The following is a 27,127-nucleotide window of genomic DNA, read 5'->3' as shown; positions in this document are numbered from 1 at the left end:
AATATGCCTTATTACTTTCAATTTTACCGTATCGTTAAACTTAATGATGATATACAGTGTGGTACTCAATACATAGGGCAATAACAACTGGCAAACCGAGAGATAGAATGTGCATCGGGGCAACCTGTCTTACTCAACCGGAAGCGTATTTACAAACCCGATAGTGCTGCAGAACCGGAGGTATATAAAGCTTTCTTATTGGCTGTGTGCACCGGAAGTGTTTATGTTCCGTGTCCATTGTTCCTGGTTTCTTCGTATGGAAAAATGAGACTCGTGATTATATAGTATTAAAGTTTGTAATCAGATTGACGAAATTATGTTAAGAAATATACGTTTATATAATAAATATAATGTTTAAAATTATATACGTTGAACATGCATAATTTTCTCAATTGTCATTTGTAGTTACAATGTTTGCACTGATGTGACTTGAAATAGAAAAATCATTCACTTCAAGATGAGTTCTGATTTCTGTCTTCTAAAACATTGATTTAAATAATTGTGCTAAAATATCAACCTTAGTATAAATGGGTTTCTTATCTTGTTGGAATGGATATTTGAAATCTAAACTGTTAATTTGGACCCTACCATCTAGCGTTAACTTGAAGGAACGCTGCATTAACTTCCGGAATGGCAGCCAATCAGAAGCCAAATATCGCTGGAGGTTCTGCAGGTAAAAGTATGCCATTTATTTTGCCACGAGTGATTGGCCCTTGCAGATGCGTATTCAGGCTGTGGAAACCTACGTGAAAAGTTGTGGACGTACAGGCTAGCTCTTTCCCCCCTGGGCCGCTTGGCTGAAGCCGAACAATAGGCGGTTGGGGACCAAGCCGTCCAGGGTTCGATGCCCGGCTGTACCTGCACGGTGCACATAAACAAATAGAAAAATACTATTGAGATGGGGGAAAAGGATGGGTTGCATATGAAATTATAGCGATTTGATTCATGGACTGTGATATGTGAGTATGTATTATGTTCAGAGAATCTCTACATGATATGAGAATTGCAAGTCCACACCTTAATTTCAATTCCGGTCACGCTTACACCGATGTCCTGGGGCTGTGTATTGATGTCTCCATTGTCTGTCCGTAGGGAGCCTGGTTGTCCCAACTGTCCGTGGTGTCAATCACACTGACCTCAGGTGACGATTCCTACATATATATCAGACCGCGGAAGCACACGTCACAGTTCACATCTGTCTTCTGTACACTGACCAGTTACATATATAATAGTTTATCTTGTGACGAAAACTATCCCGTTCATCGTAAATCAAGGGTTAAATGCTATGCTCTCAGCATTGACGGACACTGGCTTCCAGACACAGGATGTTCAGTATAACCATTTTTACACGGACTTTGAGCGCAACCTCTCGACAAGGACTTGTCATGGCAAATCCTTAACACTTCTATCGCAGCTTCTCGACAACAGACTCTTCGGCACAAGTCCTAGACACACACTTGTCACCTGAATTCTCAACACCGACTCTTCACTTACATTCTCAACACCGATGTCCTCTGTCTAGCTTATAGACGCACACTGCACCGCCAAAATTCACCGTTGGGTTAGGGGTTTTTGTCCATGTCCACTTTCTATTGGCTGGCGTGGAGGAGGGGGTTGGTTGCAGGGAAGAATGGAAATATTTCACGTTGGGGAGACAAAGGGCTTCTGAGAGAGAAAGCGTAAATATAGCCGTCGCCTTTTGTGGGCAAGGCAAATGACCTTTGCTTGGCTTCTCTGAAACTGACGGGGATTTCGATACGTGCTGAATGTTCGATAATAATAATAAATGTAGAAGAAAAAGTATATATATTGATACTAGTGTGCACGTATGGAAATACGGGTACATTATGCCCCTCCCAAGTGCGATACTTGGGACTGAAGAGATCTCAAGTGAAGCACTGACACAAGTAATGATAAATAAATATCTGGCCACCTTGGTCGCCTGACTTAAATCCTGAAATGCGTTGCATACTTTTGATATGTTCCGTAGAACGTGAACAACAACATCATTGCATAATAATAATAACATGTGTATCTATGCTTCCGTTATACTACTACATGCTAGATCCCATACATAAAATTCAAAATACTGTTAGAGAGTAAATACAAAACTAAATATACAAGAAAATGATAATTCCCACAAATGAAATCATACTTCACCATTACCACACAAAACTAAGTACATATACATATAATTGCCATAGTAATACAGTAGAAATAAAGTAAAACACTAAATTTAAATAAGAATGTTACATAAGAATATTAAATGAAATAGATAAAATACCAAATCCACTAAGTAGGTTGACAGATATAAGAGTAAATAATGTTAACGATTACAAAGTTAACAACATAAAACTTTACAATGAGAATAACCTTCTTTCTTTATATGCTTCTTTTCGTGTCATGCGATCAGACTTTAGCCTGACTTTTCTTGTTATCCTCCATTTTCGTGGACGTCTGGATAACTTTCTTATCACCTTCGTCATCTGTTCTTCACAGGTCATCGGTATGAAGTTCATTCGTTTCTTGATTGGAGTTCCATAATCCACCTTAATCTCATTAGTGTGACCATTAACTGTGCCCGGTTCTTTACTGACAAGATGTTTATGTTTCAATGACAGTCGATGTGACATTTGTTGCTTATTAGTCGATAAATAGTCACAGCCTCGTACGTGATTCGCGACATCCTCTTCTGTGCATACACGTTTCAAGTTAGCTTTGACAACCCTATTTTCCGCCATATTCGCATTCACACTTCTCAAGTAATGGTGTGCTTCGTCATCATGGCTTACAGTAATTTCATTCATCTCGTCAACTGTATCAACCCACATGTGACATACGTTGCTGAGTGCATTCTCATTCGAAATGAAGGGTACGCTAACGCTTTGGTTATCGACGTTGAGGTGCATTGTTCTTATGTCGAAATCTAACCTGGCCTTGTAATCAAGCCACGTGTCACACCCTAAAATCAAATCGTGCCGTAATCCAGGTACGACCAGAGCAGGACAACATAGTTTTGCTCCATTTATTTCCAAAGTCAATAAAGCTTGTTCTTGAATTTTGACATCTTTTGCGTTCGTCGCTCCTCTCACAACGACGTTGGATACTCTGAACGAAGGCAAAGAGGGGTCATTTCTTTTCAGCTGGTTGAAAAGATCTGCATTAATTCCCGCACAGGTGGCGCCTGTATCTACGAGACAATGGATGACTTGCTTTCCTACGCATGCTTCGATTTGCGGGAGGTAACGCACCCCTTCATTCATGAGGGTGGTCCCGTTATCAGTGACGTCAATGGACGCTAGAGACTGGTTTTGAGCGCTCATTTCATTTCTGCACAATCCTGGGGCAGTATTGCCATCAGCTGATCTATCAGCGTTAGAATTAAACTTTGTGCTAGAGAACGAAACATTGGAGGGCTCACTTTCACTTCCGACGAACGGTATTTTTACCCTAGTCTCTTCATCTGAAGCATTGCTTTGAGGTGTCATCGGCCTCGGGCTATCAGAAATATGCGAAGGTTTCCTCTTCACGCCCTCTGAGTTTGCAGTACTAGAAACTGGTTCTTGACTCAAAATCTGCTCTGCCGTATAAATGGGGAATTCACTCGTGGTTGCATGAAAGTTCGAAACTTCGCCTGCAGGTCTCTCCCCGTCACCTGAAGGCGTACCTAGTTTAAATCTGGGTGATTGGTATTACGTGGGTTCAAGTCCCGGTCGTTTCCTTGTTCGCTGTGCCGCCAATCGGCTCCGTCCCGCTGGCTTCTCTGGAATCTCGGCGGCCGGTTGTTCCAGCGTCCTCGGTTCGAGTCCCGGCGTCGGTCATTCTGCTCTCTCTCTCTGTTAGTATTTCCAGGGCCATTCAACGCCATTGCATTCTGATGAGCGACCTGCTGTCTTCTCTCCTGGGGGTATTCCCTGCGGGGTGCACTCGGCCTGTCGGAACTCACATTTGAGAGTTCTTTTAAAATGTTCATTAGTTCGGAAAGCGTGGAGGCGCTATGGGCAATCAGTGTCCTCTGAATTCCTGGATTGAACTGTTTACTAATGGCTTTGATAAGTTCGCTTTCCGACAATGGAGTTCTCAGCGCTCGATTTATTTTCACCTGCCTTGCTGCATGTTCAGCAAACGTCACTCTTGAGGCGTTGTCGAATTTGTTGGTATGACAGCGACAATTTCAGAGCAGACATAGTGTTATCGTCTCTGTACTCTTCTTCCAGGGCCGCCTTGAAAGTAGAGAGGTCCCGTATGTTATCCGCTCGCATCTCATACGCCTGCTTTGCTCTTCCCGTCAAGGTGTTCCGGGCAACGCAAACTTGCAACTCTGGAGGAACGTTGCTGAGCATCAAATAGTCTTCCAGTTCTTGGAAATACGTTGATAGGTTCAGTGGACCTTCAGATCCGTCGAAGTTAGGCTTGAACAGAGCGTGAACCTTCACCGAATGTGACATCACAGCAGCGGCGTCCGGCACGGTGGGTCGGTTAGGCGTCTGATCGAAGAGCGACTGGCTGACGTTCGATTCACTGGACGTCGCGACTCGTTGTTGTTGTCGCTCGCTAATCAAAGGGTGGCGAGTTGATCTCTCGGAATCGCGCGGTTCATGGCAAATGCTATTGCGCAACACATCTACGTCCTTCCGAACATCTTCAATTGAATCCAGTAGTCCCTTGATCGTATCCTGCGTAGCGCTCCGAGTGGAATCCAATTCGGCTCTTAATTGCGTCAGGTCCTGGCGATTCGTTGCAATTGAAGCTTCCATCTGTTGCTGGTTTTGGCCACACGCTGATATTTCGGCATCGATTCTGTTGAGGTCAGATTGGAATCTCTCAGCCAGTTTGTTGCGATTGTCCTCACAAATCTTCTGCATCTCAGCCCTTGCTCGTTCGCCATCTCTCGTCATGGAGTCCCTCAGTTTCTTGTTCTCCTCACTGATGTACGAGTAAAGGTCACTTATTGATCGCTCATGCATTGATTGGACATTGCTGATTTCTTGGTGGATATGTTCACGTAGGTCCTGGGCCATCTCTTGCGTCACGGTTCTCATGCTGGTCATTATTTGGGCCATCATCTGCTGCATGCTCATCGCTTCTGGATGTTCCGTCGACGTGCTGGTCTCGCCACTCTTCTCGACGTCGCTTTCTCCGTCTGCCATTTTTAATTTTAATTGTGAGCGGGTAAGCACCATAAATAATTCGCCAAAATGCACTAAAGTTCAATTCGAGAAAAATGTTTTCCCTGTTGATCGCTCGTTGCAACTTTTATACTCGCCGATCGTAGTACTTTGACACAATTCGAGAATTTTGAAGCGAAGCACTCGCGAACTTCCCAGTGGTACATGCAAACGACTACTATACCACATGCAAGAAACAAGCTACATCTACGAAACTACTGATAATGGAAACATACATGCACACAAGCAATTTAAAATATAAATGCGTCGATGTTGCTCTTCAAATGGTGGAAATGATGTTAATTGAAAACAAATATTGATACAAGTTTGTGTCATGATTTGAAATTAGTTTGAATTGAAAAAATGTGAAATTTCATGAAAAGTGGGTACTTAGGAAGCCAAACTTGGATTCAAATGCCTTACTGTTGGGCGCCATTTTATGTGGCCGTACAGGCTAGCTCTTTCCCCCCTGGGCCGCTTGGCTGAAGCCGAACAATAGGCGGTTGGGGACCAAGCCGTCCAGGGTTCGATGCCCGGCTGTACCTGCACGGTGCACATAAACAAATAGAAAAATACTATTGAGATGGGGGAAAAGGATGGGTTGCATATGAAATTATAGCGATTTGATTCATGGACTGTGATATGTGAGTATGTATTATGTTCAGAGAATCTCTACATGATATGAGAATTGCAAGTCCACACCTTAATTTCAATTCCGGTCACGCTTACACCGATGTCCTGGGGCTGTGTATTGATGTCTCCATTGTCTGTCCGTAGGGAGCCTGGTTGTCCCAACTGTCCGTGGTGTCAATCACACTGACCTCAGGTGACGATTCCTACATATATATCAGACCGCGGAAGCACACGTCACAGTTCACATCTGTCTTCTGTACACTGACCAGTTACATATATAATAGTTTATCTTGTGACGAAAACTATCCCGTTCATCGTAAATCAAGGGTTAAATGCTTTGCTCTCAGCATTGACGGACACTGGCTTCCAGACACAGGATGTTCAGTATAACCATTTTTACACGGACTTTGAGCGCAACCTCTCGACAAGGACTTGTCATGGCAAATCCTTAACACTTCTATCGCAGCTTCTCGACAACAGACTCTTCGGCACAAGTCCTAGACACACACTTGTCACCTGAATTCTCAACACCGACTCTTCACTTACATTCTCAACACCGATGTCCTCTGTCTAGCTTATAGACGCACACTGCACCGCCAAAATTCACCGTTGGGTTAGGGGTTTTTGTCCATCAGTGTTGCCAACAGCACGAGAGAGAAACGGGCTAGATCGCACCCAAAATGGAGCTAAAATTCACATCCAGGGGGCTAGATTTACAAATCTTGGGTGTTTTGGTGCAAAATTTCTGAAACTCAAGAACTAATCAACTGTCAAGATGAGAGGCATACGCTCAACTAAATTAAATTTTCTTACCTTAAATAATTTATTTCCCCCGTAAATTGTGGTGCAGTAAATTACACAAAAGCATTACACATTTTCGGCATATTCCTCCTTCATATATATGCACACGCACTACACACACACACGGCCACACACACGAACTAGTCTCTGGTCGAGCTTCACTGTTACGAACGATTCGTCGATTCCGCACCGCATTTCTGTGAACTTTCAAGGACCAGATGCAATACAACTGAACAAAGATTCGCATTTTCTGGAATCGACGCTATCCGTAATTCGCCTCGGGCTACACAGCATACCAAAACCAGAAACAAGGGGATAAAGTAACAATGTGCACTTGCTACCTGCTCCCCAGGACGAGCTTGAAGGTGCAGAGGAGGGTCGGTTAAGTGAATTCTTCTTTGCAGTTTACTTTACTGAAAATACCAAAAAACATTTCATTACTGAAAGGGCTAGATTTGTAGCAAGATTTCTCTCTGTAGGGCTAAAAAGCCCCTTCGGGCTTTTACTGAATTTTGGGGCCGAGTACGTACTCAAAAGGGCCAGTTCTGGCCCCAAAAGGGCCAACTTGGCAACACTGTTGTCCATGTCCACTTTCTATTGGCTGGCGTGGAGGAGGGGGTTGGTTGCAGGGAAGAATGGAAATATTTCACGTTGGGGAGACAAAGGGCTTCTGAGAGAGAAAGCGTAAATATAGCCGTCGCCTTTTGTGGGCAAGGCAAATGACCTTTGCTTGGCTTCTCTGAAACTGACGGGGATTTCGATACGTGCTGAATGTTCGATAATAATAATAAATGTAGAAGAAAAAGTATATATATTGATACTAGTGTGCACGTATGGAAATACGGGTACAAAGTGTTCGACAACTTCCTTGCATGCAATAAAAGGGTATTCTACACGTAACATGGCTACAGCAAAATGGGGATACAGCCAGGAAGGCAAGAATTTCTCCCGACAGCTACACCGGGGGGGGGGGGGGGTTGAAAACGGCAATCCTAGAAGGTATTGATGGTTTTCCACAGGGTATGTGATTCAGGACGTAATAAGCTTCCGGGAGGGCCGATGAAGGTCATTTGCTTGATTTTGTATTCAAGACATGGACATAGACTGTTGTGTATCAGTAATCGCAATTTGCGTAAATGCAACAGCCATGAATTAACATCGTGTGACATGAATCAGTTCTGAATATCGTATTTTTCTTTTGAACTATACGATATCACCATCATGTATGAGGAAGTAGTTAAAGAACAATAAAAATATAATAATTATTGACTAATTGGACTAAGAAATAGGATTCTGAGGGGGCGGGGGCATATGAGCATGCAGCAGAGCAAGAAATGACGTGAGAGAAAAGGTACACAAACACTTTGAATGGACTGGTTATCAGTAGAAGCAGGTCATCGAAAGTGATGAAAGATATCATTATTTGGAACTGATGGGAGGAAAATACAGAGACGTATACCCTGTCCCAGTTATCTCTGGAGCAAGTGAACGAAAACAAGTCTCTGCGCAATCAGTGACGTGAGACGACTCTACCAATGAACACGTGACAGGGAACGGGACTGCGTGGAGGGGGCAGTCACTCCAGTTACCAGCCTTCGCAGCACCGTATACTTTTTCGCTCTGCAGCTGTGCGCGGCCTTGCTCCAGAGATAAGAGCGTATTGCAACACACAGAGTATAGTGTAGAAGAGGTACAATCCGGCAATAAAAATGGGGCACCTAGATCCTGAAAGGCTCGATTCCTTCAAAGGCGTTATGTGTGTTGCCTAACTCTACGGCGATAGTAGAAGTTGCCATTGGAAATTTGCAACAAATTTAGACAACACACACAACACCTTGCAGGGAAGCGTGTATTTCAGGATCTAGATGTCCCATTTTTATTGCCAGTGACTGTACATCGTTACTGCATGTAGGCAAATTCAAAATAACAGTACAAATATTATTATCTAGGCATGTGTCTCAGCAGATGTTGTCGTCCACCTAAATGCGATCGATTGCTACACCATCCTGGAACCAAAACTGTGCAACGTCCCACCTACACACAATTACCACACTCTAAACACTTCACTTAGGAGGACGGCAAAAGTCTACCCATAGGCGCTAACTTTTTGTCAGCCGTAGAACATGGACTCAGAAATATCTCAGGACTTGCTGGGTGTAAGGAAAGACTATACCAGCTTAATATATATATTTTTATATGTTTATTATAGTCTCAACACAAGGGTGTCCGTTTGCACACTTACACCCGTGTCTTTACCTGAAACCCTTACTACGCGCGTGCATTTACTTGTACCACACACGTGCTTTTACCTGTACCACGCACGTTCTTTTACCTGTACCACCTTTGGTCTCGAAGAGATAAGGGGGGCAGGGAACATCCAATTTATTCCTCGCTGTGAGGCGCCAGGGGGAGTATGGGGACCTAATTTTATTAAGGGCCTTGGTCGCCGCTGACGTCACGGGTTGCCCTGTAAAAGAGAGTAGGTTGTGCGTAGTACCCCAACCACAGCCGGGAATTGGCCGAAACCAATCTGTACTCCCGAATAACGGGCGCAGGGTAAAGGATTAAAGGATGCCGCGACACCCCCGGCGTTAGCTGGGAATTGGCAAGCCAACCGGTGTCTCCTATGAAGGGACGGCAGGTTAGAAAGGAAGGTCCGGGTGCTCCCAGACAAGCCGGGCAGGTAGAACCTGGGCACCTATCAGCCTAAGCGAGCGGACTAGGTAGGTAGGTTGCTGCTAGGCTCTTCTTCTTCTTTCTTCTTTCTCCGTCCTTCCTTCTGGGATGGCTTCTAGTTCTCAGGCTGGGAGGCCAGTTAACCCTGGATGTTTGCCTGTTGACATCAGGGAGCCAACTGAGCTCCGGGCCTCGCTGCGCTGGCTTTATACTCGCGGGGGCGGCGCATTGGTGGTGAAAATTTTAATTACAAGTACGCGTTGCTAACTCATTTTTTTACATATAGCAACCTTCGTACTGAGAAACATCCAAGAAGTGACATTAAGAAAACACTAGTGGGAAAATCACTAGATGCACGCGTTAATATAAAGTAAAACTGTGTGCATTCAGACAATACAATTTATAATGAGCCTCGCAGGACTCTGCAATTCTAAACAACGAGTTGAACAGTGTAAATGACAATAATTAATAACATTTACTGAATACAGCAACCACGCAGGGTCTAATAATAAGCAAAACTAATAAACATAGAGGTGGATCCGTTAACGTTTACAGAATACAGCGACCACGCAGGGTCAAATAATAAGCGAAACTAATTATCGTAGAGGTGGATCCGTTAACACATTTAAACTAAAAGCGTACGCCTCGCAGGGACATCTAGCATGCATTCTTTATCCAAATCTTCTTAATAAAATATAATATGGGGACCACGCAGGGTCGTTAAATGTGGCGACCACGCAGGGTCGTTACATACGCCCCTTCCTCGGGCAAAAATTTTGTAGAAATTTAAAACTTACAATTTGTGGAAATTTTTTCTGGAAATATTAAAAATCAAACTGGTAAGAGTCTCTGTCTCTTCTACGCTTCAGTCACTTGGTCCTCTTCTTCCCCTACCACTTCTCTTCTTCGCTCCGGAGAACATCTGTAGAGGCGAAGGTTGTCGAAGTTGACTCGGTCGACTGGGTTCTTGGTCGTCGGGTTCAACAGCAGGGCAGTGTTGCTTCGAACATCCGTGGCGACATAGGGGCCAATAAACACCTCAAATAGCTTGGCGATTGTCTTAATCTTTCTGGAACTCAGCTTATGGTTCCTGACAAGAACCAAGTCACCCTCTTGCAACTGGAATGCATTTCCATTTACTTTAAACTTTCTTTTCTCACTTTTGGAGCGTTCTCTAGTTCTTGCCATGAATAACTTTTGATCCCAGTTGTCTATTTGGGAATCGGCTTTGTTGATTGGCCAGTTGAAGTGGTCAAGAACTTCATTAGGCACATGCCTGTTAAAGAATAACTCTGAAGGTGCATATCCTGTAATGTCTGAAACAGAGTTGTTTAGGAGCCATGAAATTTCGGTTAGATACTTTGACCAAGACTGGTGCTCACGATGACAGAACAATCTGAGTAACCGCACTATTTCTTGGTTCATTCGTTCGATGGTATTACTGCTGGGGTGATAACCGGTGGTGAAGTAATACTTAATCCCTTTCTTATCTAAATACTCCTTCCACAATCCAGAAGTAAACTGTGTTCCTCTATCAGATAGAATTGCTCTCACCTTTGGAAAATGGGAGAAATATCCTCTTTCCATTCCATTAAGGATTTCCCTGGCCGTTCCTCGTCTCAGAGGGTAAGTGGAGACAAATTTGGTCCCTACATCTACCATGGTCAAAATATACTGGTACCCATGAGACATAGGCAACTTTCCGATTAGGTCAACTGATAAAAGTTCATGAGGACTTTTCTGATTAATGTGTAGCTTATCCTTCATAATACCTAATTTGTCCATTTTTGTTTTAGCGCAGGTGAGACAATCCCTAACATGTTTGGTTATATCCATATTCAATTTAGGCCAAAAATATCTACTCTTAATTCTCTTAAGGGTTTTAGCCATGCCAAAGTGACCCAGCTCGTCGTGGTTCTCCTTTAGGACCCTCTCCTTCAGATTCTCGGGGACACACAATTTCCAGGAGACTTCATCTCCAGATGTTTTCCTAAATAAGAGGTTTCCATACACTTGATATCTTGATCTTGATCTTGATCTTTTCATCCTGGATTCAACTGGGGAGTCGTTAATTTCCTCTTGCCTCAGAACCTTTAAAACCGACTTGCAGAAATCATCCTTTTCTTGGGCCTGGATCCAATTCTCTACATCCTCCACTTCTCCCCTTTCTTGCCAAACGTAGTTCACATGGAAAAATTTGGTATCCTCATCCTTCATGCTCTCTTCCGCTGGATAACGGCTGAGTATATCGGGAACCGTGTTTTCTTTTCCTTGTATATAAATAATTTCAAAAGAGTAAGATTGTAGTTTCAGGGACCATCTGGTGAGTCGACAGTTCCAGTTCCTGGAATTTTGGAGCCAAACTAACCCTCTGTGATCAGTGTAGATTTTGAAATGTCTCCCGCGAAGATAAATCTCAAACTTGCTTACTCCAAAAAGTATGGCCAGGCATTCCAGTTCGTGAATGGAGTAGTGTACTTGTTTGTTCTTTAACTTCCTGCTAGCATACTGGATTACAGCTTTCTCTCCGTTCTGCTCCTGAAATAAGACACATCCTAAGCCTTTGGTCGAAGCGTCACATTGTATGCAGAACTCCTGGTCTAAATCAAGTTGAGCCAGGGCAGGAGCGGTTACCAGTCCTTGTTTAAGCTGGTCGAAGGCGGATTGCTGCATTGAACACCAATTCCATCTAGCGGTTTTAGAGAGTAACTTCAGCAATGGTTCTGTCTTAACCGAAAAATCTTTTATGAATTTCCGTCTCCAATTTGCGAGTCCCAAAAATTTCCTGACATCTTTCTTAGTTTTAGGTTGTGGAAACTTCAGGATGGCTTCGTTCTTTTTTGGGTCTACTTTAATCTTATCTCCCGAAATTAAATGGCCTAAATAAACCAATTCACCTTTTGCAAAGTTACATTTTCGAAGTTTCACCTTAAGTCCAACCTCTTCTAATCTGTGGAGCACCTCTTCTATATGTTGGATATGGCTGTCGAAATCCGCATCGAAAATCAGAAGATCGTCTATGTACACAGTCAGATAACTTTCAGTTTCAGGTCCAAAAACTGTATGCATAACCGACACAAAGGTAGACACAGCATTAGATAAGCCGTAAGGCATCTTCAAAAATTCGTACTGGCGACCTTTGTACGAAAAAGCAGTGTATTTTCGGCATTCTGGTTTCAAAGGAATCTGTAAATAGCCTGAAGCTAGATCTAAACTTGAAAAATACTGGGCTTGTTTAAATCTCTGCAATGACTCATCAATAGGTGGCACTGAGCTTTTAGGAACAATCATAATAGCATTTAATTGTCGAAAATCCAGGCATGGTCTTACACTGCCATCGGGTTTGTCTACTACTAGTAATGGATTTAGATAGGGTGATACCGATGGTTGAATAATGTTCCAGCTTTTCCACAAGCTAAGTTCTTTTTCTAGAGCGGCCCTTTTCGAAAGCGGCACTGGATATGGCGGGCGATGAACTGGTTCGGTACTTTTTAAAAGGATCTCACATTCTGCACTTTCCATGGCACCGGGCTTCTCTGAGAACACAGCTATATATCGATTCAGCACTTGCAGCAACTCCTGTTTCTGGGAATCATTCAGAATGTCTATAGTCTCGACCTTCTCCTCGAGGTCTGCCGGTTTATACATCCACACGTCGTCTCTTTCTTGGACCTTTTGGATGTACCGTACAATCTCAACATCCAGTGGATTCCCTACATCTTGATCCGGAGTTTTTCCAAAATACAATTTTACCGAGTCTCTTCTGAAATTTATCTCGGCCTCGTGCTGCTTCAAGAATGGCATGCCCAAAAGAAGATCTGTACCAAAACCTCTCAATATAAAAACTTCAGTACTGAAAACCATACCTTCAATCTCCAGTTCCACACGTCTGCTGCCAAAGACACGCTTCCTATGGCTTCCAGAAAAATCCACCAATCTTATCTCTGGAACCTTCTGTACTTGAATACCTGGTATTTGTTCCTTTAATTTTGTCCAAATTTCATAACTCAAAATAGAGCATTCGCTCCCAGTATCTATTACACAAGTCACTGGTATATCTATTAACTTTGCCGCCACTGCTGGTGATTTGTATCTAGTCCTTGATTCCCTTGCGGATTTTAGTTCACTCTGTAATTTTACTTCTTCTGTTTCAGATAGTTGAAAGTTAACCTTCAGTTCTTGGATAGCTGTATCAGGTCGCTCCTCAGAGGCCCCTTGCCTAAATGGGAACGAAGCTCCTAGACAAGGATCTAGTTTGTTTGGCAGGATTGAGACCGTTGATTACGCAGGAAGTCCCGGGTTGTTTCTAGGGCTTCCTCCTGCTCAGAGGTCATAACTTCTCTGGAGGGTGACTGCCTTCCACTTGGTGCCATGTCTCTAGGTGAAGGTCGCCTAGGTGAATTAGGATCACTGCGTTCTTGATTGTTTCTCCTCCTATCGGGAAATCTACGATCTGGCCCTTGATTTGGTCGATAAGGTTCCCATCGGCCATCCTGGTTACGGTTCTGTCCTCTGTTACCTCCACCCCTATTAAAATTTCGAGTTCTCCAAGAGTTTTCTGGTCTAGTGTTACTCCTGGTCTCAATGCTTCGCACTTTGAAATTCTTATTAGGAAGTTCTTTACCTTTGAAGTCCTCTTTATTTCTCCAGAAGTCGGGGTCATCATATATTTCAAAGTCCTTGAGGAAGCTGGTCAATTCGTCAACTGATCTGGGAGCGTGCGCAAGGCAGAGATTTCGGGTTCTATAAGGTAACTGACCTATAATTAAATTCAGCACCTCACTTTCGCTGAAGTTGTCGCTTAAATTCCTACAGGCGGCGTAAATGCTCCAAGCGAAGCTCTCCATATTTTCATGTACTTGACGGGAATATCTTCTATTTCTTACTGCCGTTAATTGTCTCTGCTTAGCCTTCTCGGAGGCAAACTCTTCTTTAAACTTTATGCAGAAATCAGCATAGCTAACAAAACTGTCTATGTTACCTGCCAGCCAATGTTCAGCTTTACCTGTGAATACTCTAGGTAGCAATTCGAGTCTGTAATTGTCAGGTACTTGCATGAGCTCGAAGCTTACATTGAGCTCACGAAGATATTTCTCTGCTGACTGAGCTTCGATATCACCCTTGAACTTGGGGATGTGAGCGATGTCAGCCATTCTAGGCATCTTAAATCCGGTTCTTTGCCGAGGAGATGTCCCGTCGAAACTATCTGCTTCTCTAGGCCGCTTACGCTTATCTGATTGAAGGGTTCCCAGATAGAAAGGATTCTGCACCACTCCAGGAGGTTCATAAGAGGCTGCTTCAGGATTCAAATTTCTATCTCGTTCAATGGAATCTGGAAGAACATCAGAATGGACTCCCGGTTGTATCTGTAACCGTTCAATCTTATCTTGCAGTTCGCCTACTCTTCTCACTATAGACCCAGTCTGCTCATGAATTTCTTGCCGAAGAGATACTTCCAGTTTCTGTGTCTCTCCGCGAAGAGAGTTCACCTTTTCGCCGGTTGTTTTAGCCATCGTTTCTGCAGCTACTTTGTGTTCTTGGACCGCCTTCTCCATAACTACGGCCTGCTCACTCAGAGTCTTTACTGCTGAACTTATGCTTTCTACCGATGCCTCTATCTGCTTAACTCTCTCTGGTTCTTCACTTGCACTTTCCGTCGTAGACTGCGCTACTAATTGTAGACAGACATCTAAATTTTTCTTCATTTCTTCCTGCTCTTGCTCCATTTCGCCACGCCAGACAGCTAAAGGTTGTAATTGTTCCTCTACTATTCTCACTACTTCCTGCTGACAAGATATTCTAATTTTATCTAATTCCTCCCTAAGACTTTCTAACTGGTCTGTCTTATGTTGGGAGAAAAGAGTCTGTAATTCTGCTCTGCTTCTTTCAGCTTCTTGCTGTCTCCTCTCGTCTTGACCTTGAACTAAGGTATGGAGAGTTTCTAATTCTCTTTCTCTCTTTTCTTCAGCTTCTCGTTTTTCCATTTCTCTTTTCTCTTCAGCTTCTCGTTTTTCCATTTCTTTTTTCTCTTCAGCTTCTCGTTTTTCCATTTCTCTTTTCTCTTCTGCTTCTCGTTTTTCCATTTCTCTTTTCTCTTCTGCTTCTCGTTTTTCTATTTCTCTTTTCTCTTCTGCTTCTCGTTTTTCCATTTCTCTTTTCTCTTCTAGAGACTCTATTAGAGACCTAAGTTCTTGTGTCTCTAGTTTTCTTTTAGCTTCTTCTTCTGCTTTTTCAAGTGCCTTTTTAGCTTCTTCTTCTGCTTTTTCAAGTGCCTTTTTAGCTTCTTCTTCTGCTTTTTCATGAAGCCTTCTCTCCTCCATGGACTCCACTACTTGTCTTAGCTCCATTACCTCTTTCTTTCTAACTCTCTCTAATTGAGCCATATCTTTCTTTCTCTGTTTCTCTTCCATAAGTCTACGCTCTTCCTCCTCTCTAGTTCTCCTTTCGGCTTCTTCCGCTTTCTCTTTCTTCCTCTCCTCTTTATCTCTAATCAGCCATTCTAATAACCAATGGTCTGATGGGGTCGTACTAGGAGCACTTGGTTCTTGCCCGGAAGCCATCAAGGGTACTGATGAGCAAGTCTTGCATCTGGATTCTGCAGTGGACACTGAGGTCTCTTCTTGCCCCTCATATCTCCAATGGAACATCTGGAGACATTGGCAACACTGGAAATACTCCATCTCTCCTCCGGTATCCTCACAGCATCCGAACCCAGTCTCTTCATCTAATGTTTTCCTCCCTCTGCTTCTTAAGTTCATACTTGACACGTCCCTTTCCATTTTGACACACCGTCTATGGTTTCTTCCACAACACTATATCTTCTCCTTCGTGAATTCTTTGGACGAACACTAACACTGACACTTATGAGCCCCTTCTAGTCCTTGTAGCTAATAGGCCCCCACTGGCTTGCTGGTTTCAGTCTTTACAATCGGGCCCCACGTTAAGGCGCCAAAAACTTTTGCAACGTCCCACCTACACACAATTACCACACTCTAAACACTTCACTTAGGAGGACGGCAAAAGTCTACCCATAGGCGCTAACTTTTTGTCAGCCGTAGAACATGGACTCAGAAATATCTCAGGACTTGCTGGGTGTAAGGAAAGACTATACCAGCTTAATATATATATTTTTATATGTTTATTATAGTCTCAACACAAGGGTGTCCGTTTGCACACTTACACCCGTGTCTTTACCTGAAACCCTTACTACGCGCGTGCATTTACTTGTACCACACACGTGCTTTTACCTGTACCACGCACGTTCTTTTACCTGTACCACCTTTGGTCTCGAAGAGATAAGGGGGGCAGGGAACATCCAATTTATTCCTCGCTGTGAGGCGCCAGGGGGAGTATGGGGACCTAATTTTATTAAGGGCCTTGGTCGCCGCTGACGTCACGGGTTGCCCTGTAAAAGAGAGTAGGTTGTGCGTAGTACCCCAACCACAGCCGGGAATTGGCCGAAACCAATCTGTACTCCCGAATAACGGGCGCAGGGTAAAGGATTAAAGGATTCCGCGACACCCCCGGCGTTAGCTGGGAATTGGCAAGCCAACCGGTGTCTCCTATGAAGGGACGGCAGGTTAGAAAGGAAGGTCCGGGTGCTCCCAGACAAGCCGGGCAGGTAGAACCTGGGCACCTATCAGCCTAAGCGAGCGGACCAGGTAGGTAGGTTGCTGCTAGGCTCTTCTTCTTCTTTCTTCTTTCTCCGTCCTTCCTTCTGGGATGGCTTCTAGTTCTCAGGCTGGGAGGCCAGTTAACCCTGGATGTTTGCCTGTTGACATCAGGGAGCCAACTGAGCTCCGGGCCTCGCTGCGCTGGCTTTATACTCGCGGGGGCGGCGCATTGGTGGTGAAAATTTTAACTACAAGTACGCGTTGCTAACTCATTTTTTTACATATAGCAACCTTCGTACTGAGAAACATCCAAGAAGTGACATTAAGAAAACACTAGTGGGAAAATCACTAGATGCACGCGTTAATATAAAGTAAAACTGTGTGCATTCAGACAATACAATTTATAATGAGCCTCGCAGGACTCTGCAATTCTAAACAACGAGTTGAACAGTGTAAATGACAATAATTAATAACATTTACTGAATACAGCAACCACGCAGGGTCTAATAATAAGCAAAACTAATAAACATAGAGGTGGATCCGTTAACGTTTACAGAATACAGCGACCACGCAGGGTCAAATAATAAGCGAAACTAATTATCGTAGAGGTGGATCCGTTAACACATTTAAACTAAAAGCGTACGCCTCGCAGGGACATCTAGCATGCATTCTTTATCCAAATCTTCTTAATAAAATATAATATGGGGACCACGCAGGGTCGTTAAATGTGGCGACCACGCAGGGTCGTTACAACTGCTGCCTTCCATCAGAGATTTCTTTCCCAATATCGCGCCATTTATTTTTTCAACAAGAGTTAGCTACACATCGCACACCAAGAACATGTAAACTGTGATTCACAAGAAAGTCCATGCAAGTGTTAACCTGGGCAGGAAACATACTTCACCTGAACCGGATATAAAATTTGTTATGTCGTTTGAGGATCCCTGTGGCGTCCATCATTAAATCACGAATAATTGAGGTTATAATTGTTTCCTAGGACTATTTAATAACAAAGAAAGAGCATAAAGCACTTGTTTGCTTACTGAGACTTCGTTTTGAGGCTAAATATTGACTGTACAGTCACGGACACTTCTGGGATGATGACCCCTTCCCTCATGGTATAATAGTAACGTCGCGCCTTCTATGCGGGTACCAGGACCCTTACCCGCTGGAGGCACATAGTGGTTCGGATCGTACCTTAAACTGTAGGCCCGGTTCCGATTAGCCTATGTATGCTTCAAGTGGACAAAATTTTCTAGGATGCAAGAAACTAATTGAAAGGAAATGGGTGTGTTGCAACCCAGAAGTGTCCGTGACTGTACATTACAATCGTAATCATTTTATCAGATTGTGGTGTAAATTTAACATGACTACAGACGTTTTCCATTCTGTCTTTTCTATTGGATTCAACATTGCCTTCTCTTTGAATCCATATATAAACATTTCCACTGACAGAAACAATAATATTTTCAATAAGCATTTAAAGTTGAAAAACAAGAGTTTTAAAAAGCGACCAAAACATTGAACACCGCTGGATTTCCGAGAACGCGCTATTCTTTTATTTATAAAAAGTGTGAGCACAGATGCTCCCTGTGTCAAGAGGTTCTCTTCTTTTTATTCGTGCGAAATGGAGGACATGCTTCACATAGTTCAGAAATATGTAGGTGCTCCGTTTTATTCCTAACCCAATGGCCTGGTACGTACAGTGGGATCCACTAGTATTGCTCGGCAAATTGTCCATGACTATTTTCATTAATTTTTCTCTTACATCCTGTGTGTTTTTAAGCGATGGATTTTGATGTATGCTGGTGCAGAAGTTGTCAACAGCTTGTTTTGAGTTTTGTTTTAATTCTTGAAGCTCCTATTGGGTCAAATAAAGTACACGAACATGGTGATGGACAATTTGCACGTCAATACTCATGGATTACACTGTACCACCTATGACAGATATCGTATTCTTCTAGGGTAAGCCAGTGTAATAACAAGTTAAATATAATTAAACTAATGGACAACGTGTTGTCGTTACTGCGTGGTGTCGGATGGGCGTAGCCAGAAATTTCTGTTGGGGAACTTAGACCATTGATAAAACTTAAACAGTAGAAATAATAATAATAATAATTATCATGACTATGATGATTAGTATTACGGAGTAACAACTTTTATAAACGAATAAAAATAATCCAATTTCATTTCAAATTTAATATATATCCTCAGGGAGAATTTTCTACTCAATAGACCAGATAAATTAACATTAAGCAATTCATTATTTTTTTCAATTTCATGCAGTTAGTATACCGTAGTGTATAGTTGTTCTGTATTATTGTCAACTCTTGGACATCTCGTTTTTTTAAAAAAAAGCTTAAACTTAGTAAAAACCTTACTCATAAAGTTTATGTTATGTGATATGTCATATTATTGGAATTTTTCATACTGTAGAACCATGTATTCCTTGGATTAAGTTGTTGAATATGATGAAAAAGAAACACGTTCCGGTATTTTACAGTCAAGTGGTTCGATCTAATGCTGTGTTTATTTTGGTTATTTGAACACTAACTAAATGAAAATATCTAACTTTCGTGTTTTTTTTTGTTTTTGTTTTTTTTAAATGAACTATGTGAATATCCAGGGGCAGGAGTCGACGGAACAGTTCGACCCCCATCCCCACCTCCCGACACCCATATGTCGTTGTTAAAGCAGTGTTATTAAAAGTCCAGCGTTGTTAAAGCAGGGATTTTAAAGGTCCAGGAATTTTAAATAAATTCAGTTCCGGTCCAGAAGAGAAAGTCAGCAAGCGTAAATGGGTTCTGGACCGTAAATAACTTATTTTTGGTATAAAGTATTTAAATTTTGTCCAGGAACTTTTATTCCGGATGAATTTGAATACGGTCCATGAACCTTTTCTTTTCGGATCAATTTAAATCTCTTCCGATTGAAATGAAACAATATGCAACTTTCACCGAATTCAAATTGTGCGAGAAAAATAGGCTCTTGTCCTGTAAATACATATTTAGCTATTTTCACCAAGATATAGAGTTAAATATGAACTTAAAATTGTGAACATTTACCTTTTTCATAATATGTATAAGAAACTACGCGAGCTACATAAAATACAATACGCTTACATTAACATTAATTGTAAAATAACACAATATATGTTTTCTTTTTCTGTTTCCAAAACAATAAATAAGAACATTTTGCTGTAAGTGTTCGAACGTGAATTTCCTGTTCTCTCTTGAGATGGATTTATATTGACTGAAACTGCGTTCAATATCTCAATAAATAATGGGAGTGTATTTCAAATTTGTCCGTTATTCACAAGAAATTCACCCAACTTTTTCGATCACACGGGGGCATGTAGTTATTGCGCGACTATGTTGAGAAATGTTCTGAAATATAGAAAATAATATGTAAAAATTACTAAAATATGAGCCAAATCCTAATATATGTACAAATATGGAATATAAAAACTGATTTTTTCGAGTCTACAAGCAATGATGTGCAAAGTTAGGCTAATTCAAAATATAACTGATTTCAGCTTCATGCATAAATATGTATTTATATATAAATCCGTTCCCTGCTCATTACAATGCCCCCTCCCATCCGTTCCGTCGAAGCGAGGTGTTGAAATTAAAGCGTCGTCGCAGACTGACAGGGAGTAAATTCCTCCCTAGGGATTACGGCGTCCTCTGCTAAGATATGATTACGGTTATTATTGCTCTTGTGGTGAACGTTAGAGGCAAACGGGATGGACTATTGATTTGAAATATTCCCTTTGTGGACCTTTAACTTCACGTGCTCCTGGCATCGATCTTACGGTGGCAGTCACGGAAAGTGGATTGGATACGCCAAAGTGAGTCATAGTCCCTCCCGTCCCACCTCATCTTGCGGGGGAGGGGGCAGTAGCGGTCGGGAACGGTTCGGGCTCGGCCGTCCTGTTTACTGAATAAGTGGATATCGCGTGAAATGACTTCTAACGGTCGTTTATGAACCGTGCATAATTACTTATTATTTATTAATACACCTTGAAAAATATTGTACAACACTGATCGACCATACAAAATAGAGGCAATATGCAATGCGGAAATTAGTAAAAGATATTGTTCAGTCAGTGGCAATAAATGGATTTTAATAGCCAAATGGCAACTTCTAACACCGCCGTAGAGTTATGCAACACGCATAACGCCTTGCAGGGAAGCGAGTATTCCAGGATCTAGGTGCGCCATTTTTATTGCCGCTGACTGTACATGCAAACTTACATGTTCCGCAATTACTATCAATAACAGTATTAAGGGTACCAGCCAGTGGCGGTGATTGGGTTCCAAAACTTGGGGGGGGAGGCAGAACCGTTTACTTCCCCTTAGTAGATAAGGTTTAGCATAGTGCGGGGGTAAATTTGGCAAAAAGTTGGGGGGAGGTAACTGCCCCCTAATCACCGCCACTGATGCCAGCGCAAAATTCAATACACAATAGGGGTGAGGAATGAATACAAACTGAACAGTTGCAGGCATTATATAATTAATAAGAAATAAATACAGGCAGTGGCGGTTATTAGGGGAGTCGTGGGGGAGGGAAGGTCTCCCAGTTTTGCCCCCGCACTATGTTCTCTAATGATAATCCTTGTCTACCATGAGAAAATAAACTCTCCTAGGCCGCTCTCCCCCCAGTTTTGGCAGCCTATCGCCGCTACTGAATACAGGATAAGTTAAAAAATGAAATAATTTTACACAGCTATTATGACGTAATTTTCTATGCAAACAAGGCATCAATATGAAATAACTCTTGGAGTTTCTTTTGTGATATTGCGCAAAACACATTGAGCTTCGATGAATCACGAGTTAGAACGCACCCTGTTGCGAATCTACTGACTATTCTTTAAAATAGTAAATAATAATAATTATCATCATTCTTCTTTGCAGATCGCGAGAGTACAGCCCTACATGCAAGTGTTGTGTGTTTGTCCTGAAGAACAAAGCTCAGTTTCATGAGCACAGCCGAAGGGAGGCTAGGACATGAAAAAGAACACCTACAAAACGGCATTAGGCATCTTCTTCTTCGCTTCTCTAGCATACGTTTTCTATTCCGGTAAGTTGAAGTTCTGTTTTCCTATTTTTGATTTCTGTGTTTCACTTTTCCTAAGATATAGTCTTCATTGTAATGAGAATTACAGTATTTTTTCTTATAAGAGACTGTACCTAATGATTCGACTTTTTATAAACTTTGGAAAAGTTAATCGGAGCTAATTCCTCCAGATCAGTGACTTGCCTAGGAATTTGTGAAGGAGGTAAAGGGTTATGCATTTTTAATTTGTGGCCACTTATATGTATATATGATGTATGCATTCGATGTTCTTTATTCAAGAAAGTTGGACCAGAACAGTGGGATAAGGGTCGCTAGGCCCTTATTTATATATGCGGAGGTCTCGAGTTAACCCCTCCCAATTCTACATGCAATTTCAGCTATCTTTTATATTTTTGCCTAATTTCAAAGATATATTTTTTTCATTTTGTGGCCCTTTTTAAGGCAGCTTTGCCTCCAGCAAAGGCCTCTTCCTCCTCCAGACATAGATCTTTTTTTCAGGATCGTATCAACAGAGACTGGATGCTACCAATTCTGGAAATCGTCCACAAATCCTGTAAAAAAAAAAAAAAAAAAAAAATAGTAGTTCATACTTTACTTTCTTTCGAGATAGAAAGTATGTTATAATAATTTCCCTGTAAGAAAATGAACCATGTGTGTACAGGGTGAGGCAGAAGTACATCACCAGCCTTTTAATTTGAAAATGGCTTGATGAAAGACGATGAAACTTCGGATATGGGTAATGGGGGTGGGGAAACACCAGATGGGTTCAGTATGCACCATGGCGGCAATCTTGAAAGCTGCCATTTTGGAATTATCTCCAGATTTTCGAATGGGAAAGGGGTTATGGGCACGTCATTTTAGATGTGCGTTTACTCAGAAATATTATTATTTGGTGAGGATATATTGACAGTTGAAGTTCACATTTGGCGTAATGTAATGGGTTGTTATTTATTCGTTCCCGGTGATGTAACATGGCACTAAACTCCAAGAACGGATTGAAATTGTAGTGATAAGTTGGGAGGGCAGTGCCAGGGGATGTCGCAGAGGATTTCAACGCCCGGCATCCAGAGAAAGACGACATCTTACATACCACAATGTTGCAGAAGTTTGAAGAAACGGATCCGTGCACGACATAGAACGCAGTGGACAGCCGAGAACCGCTACTGACGAGGAAGCAGGAACGGCAATCGTTGCATCCTTACTCAAAAGCCCGAAACGCAGTAACCGACGTCTGGGGCCATTGTCAGGAGTCAGTCAGAGATCCATGCTCTGGGTGTTGCATTCGAACGAGTGGCACCCCTACAAAATTCAAATGCAGCACAACCCACTGAGCGACCACCTCGTTCTCCAGACCTTACTTTCCTTGACGTTTCCAGCACCTGATCCAGCAAGCGTGTGACTCTGTGGACCTTGCAGTGTTAATGCGTGTCCGTGAGGACTGGTGGAATTGTCTTGAATTTTGTGTGTCACAGAATGGGCAAACATATAGCACATCTTGTAGGATGCTAAATGTGAACTTCAACTGTCAAAATAATTTACACCAATTAATGTTAAGGGGAAAATAACTGCATATTCTAATTTCTGAGAAAACGCACATCTTAAATGATGTGCTACATGACTTCCTTCCTATTTGAAAATCTGGAGGTAATTCCGAAATTGCGGCTTTCAAGATGGCCGCCATCTGGCGTGCGCCCACCCTCATTACCCATATCCGAAGTTTTATCGTCCTCCGTCAAGCCATTTTCAAATTAAAAGGGTGGTGCTGAACTTTTGCCTCACCCTGTAGTATTCTTATACGCATCTTTTGCAAGCATCAACAAGGCAATCTACTTAAATCTCAAGATTGAAGGAAGTTTTGAGTTGGAAGTGCCATGGCATAGCTGCAAACGACCTTCGTTGTTCTGACCCACTCAGCTAGATCACACTAAGGCCATTTTAAAAATAATACAACCAGGTAGAAATGTATTGTGACTTTCAGAATAACCCTTATGCCTGTATGGGGAAGGAGCGGGTTTAATGAATCATACAAACACACACAGTTGCTCTCGTTACCTACATGATCATTAAGGTATTCGGAGTTAGATTCTTATGACGTTAACAAACAAAGAAACGAACTTTAGTAACAACTCATACTCTCAATGACGTATTTAAGATGCAGCTATCAGAATTGAGCCTCCCCAAAATTACCTGAAACAAAGAAAATTATAGTCATCATCGCTTGTTGACTTTATTGTGAATGTTGTAAACTACACCACAATTCAACTCAACTTTATCCTCTTGGATGTGAAATCGTGAACACACCACTGTATAGCTTGTGATAATTGTACCTTATTTATAAAGAGTTTGTGAACTTGATTCGCTTAATTCGTCATATATTTTCGCACGCTCTGCAACTACTAATTTCATTCATTGTAGGAAGTTTTGATCTCGTGGCTTGGTTTCATAATTCTCATAAAATCCATGGTGATCTGTATGTGGAGGTATCCACTACATCATCTTCGCTAAGAGAAACTACTAAATCGCATGGGGGAAAGCTACATTATAGTGGTGAGTATATTGCCGTATGTACAATGTGTGTTCTTTGTATATGCACAGTCTTCAAATGTCACTATCCCTTCTTAAGCAAGCATACTTCTTCTTTGCTCTTGATGTTTTTCTTCTCTGCATGGCGTATAGTCCAGACCAGGAACCACTGTTTTTAAATATTGTTTAAGAACTGCTAGGTTACGAATTTGTTGATATCGTTGACACAAACAACGAGATTGAATCTCTCAATATGCAGTTGAGAAGAATTACTCCTCGGAACTGAATGCCTTAGAATGTAAATTACTTGACATCCTTATAACGTCAAACTTATATGGATACGAGTACCAATCTTTGTTGTTAAACAGTTTGGCTGCAATATGAAAACAATGTCTCCTGGACTATCTAGCACTTGTAAGTTTACAGTTACAGTATACCTTCTCTGCTCTTCAGACTATAGTTCCATCGCGTTTCAATCTTTCACTTTTCTTATATTTTCTTATATTTCTTAATTTCACGAAAATGTTTCAGAATCTCTTCATTATCATATTTTTCTTTTCTTTCTTTTCGCTTTCAAACTAGCATTTCCCATCTTCTTTTTATCTATTTTACAGTTCATATTCGCATTGTCTTCTTACTTTCTGCTCTTCGTTAGACTGCCTATAATCACTTTCCATATCTACTCTTCTTCAGATTGCCTTTACATTGTTTTCCTAACCTCCTATTGGCCTTCAGATTGTGTATATATATGATTTCTGCTGTCCTACAAATACTGCGTTTACAATATATTTCTTTCAATCTTGTCTTTGTGTTTATAGACTATGTTGGCAGCATTTACGTTCAACTCTTCTAAGTGAAATTATACCATATACCGCACTTGCTTTCTGTCGGCTATATGTACGCAATTATGTATTAAAGAAAATAAGTAACAGTTGCCATCATCGAGAATTGTAATTCTGCTTATTGTTATTAATAAAGATCTGCTGGACAGTCTTTACAGTTGGAAACAATTAAAGTAAAACATGTTTTTAAAGTTTTCGAGGGAAAATATTTTGGTTGTTTGTAATTGTCATCGCAAGTTTTAAAACTGATTGACAACGTTCGTACAAGAAGAATAACAATGTACCGCATAAGCGAAGATTGATCGTATGTACAGAATATCTTGCCGGTACTGAGGAGAGGCGGATTAAAGAGACTGTGCATATTGACTTAAAATAATAAAAATAGAACATCTAGAGCTGGATAATTTTGTGCTTCTTTGGGAAAAAGAAACTATATGTTCCGTTCGCTTATACAAGGTGGCGCATTCAAACGAGAAATTTTGAATCTAGGATTAGTAACACTGTAGCACCGGCATTTGTTCGGGACCGATGCGACATCATTGAGAAGGCTTTGCATTTAGTAATGATAGTAACTGAGAGAATTTCAAGATCACGTGACTTCACTCAAATACAATCTGCAGTAATGGCTTTTGTATGGAATTTCTTTAAGATAGGAGGCAAAACTAAAGACATTCGCAATGAAATATCATAGTTGAGGGAAAATGTTATTAAAAAATAGTAACACGGACATCTTTTCTATTCCAACTATTTCTAACTGTTTTTTTACAGTATTTCCTTGTATTGCACAACAGACTAAATGCATTACTGATTTTGTTGTAGTCGCTGGTTCAAATGTAGAGGAAATATATTTCGAGAGTTTTATATTTGTAATTGGAAAAGTTGCCCTTTCTTTTTTGATATTGTTCTTCGTTTTGTAGGTGCCCGATACTGCAACCTTGTAAAATTTAAACTATATTGTGGTCTTCTTAACTCGATTCAAACAGTTTCTATGAAATAATACTCTTGTCCTGTTGCAGGATATAAAGGCCAGACTACGTTGCAGCATAAATACAATGTCAGGAACACATCTGGCGCCATCCTGCGGACGGTTCGAAAAGACGCTGCGTTGCTTCTAGCAGAGATACTCAGGGACCTAAGAAGTAAGTGTTCATGCACTCGCAAATTATTTTTTGTTTTCATATGGTTCTGCACGGTCACGCTTGAGAAAATCCCTTTCGTCAATAATTTCGCAATTGTTGATGAGGAGGATGCATGGTTATCTTTACTGAACATCGTGCATGTTGCAACTTTACATTAATTTGTTTTTAGGTAGTCTTTTTGGGGACATTTTAGAATTTTCTTAGACTAGTGATTCCTACTGCGCCTATTTGTATAACTTTAATTGCCGAAGCTGAGGATTTCAACCCCAGAGGCAAACTCGGCTCCCCTTGCACCGAATTCGACGACCCCCTTGCTTGATGTGCACGAATATTATTTGTCTCCCAACCCAGAAGGAATCTAGCAACCATGATGTGAAGTTTGTTTCAAATGTCAGTGCTTCTCTACAACAAAGAAAGTTCACTTATGAGGACTTACGCACATGGAGCCCCCCCCCCTCCTAAAGATGACCACCTGCACTCTCTGGGATTTTGCCTTGGTGCCTTTAATTAAACGAGGGCGCCATTTCCTCTGAAGTGGTGCCTAGATTTCTTGTGTTCTCAGTTTTATTTAATTCTTCCGAGATCAGTATAGTGTAATTTTCAGTAGTAATTAATTTGATTTGTTGTGTTAAGTCCACTTTATGCACAGTAAG

General features: G+C 41.6%; 1 protein-coding gene across 3 annotated transcripts in view; it reads left to right on the top strand.

The window, feature by feature from the left end:
• Positions 1-27,127, top strand: part of LOC145998906 (uncharacterized) — a 128,095-nt gene that overhangs the window by 79,500 nt on the left and 21,468 nt on the right. For 2 of the 3 annotated variants that reach the window (XM_083135653.1, XM_083135652.1), the window contains exons 2-4: positions 21,808-21,973; positions 24,386-24,517; positions 26,352-26,474. In XM_083135653.1, the coding sequence (XP_082991779.1) occupies positions 21,901-21,973; positions 24,386-24,517; positions 26,352-26,474 (328 nt within the window). In that variant the 5' untranslated portion in view covers positions 21,808-21,900. The remainder of the gene's footprint in view (positions 1-21,807; positions 21,974-24,385; positions 24,518-26,351; positions 26,475-27,127) is intronic. The other variant, XM_083135654.1, reaches the window with a different exon arrangement.

This window comes from Lepisma saccharinum, chromosome 14 (assembly GCF_977018435.1).
Source record: "Lepisma saccharinum chromosome 14, izLepSacc3.1, whole genome shotgun sequence".
NCBI classification, from domain to species: Eukaryota; Metazoa; Arthropoda; class Insecta; order Zygentoma; family Lepismatidae; genus Lepisma; species Lepisma saccharinum.
The sequence above is the reverse complement of the archived record's forward strand: the minus strand, read 5'-3'. Positions and strand labels throughout refer to the sequence as shown.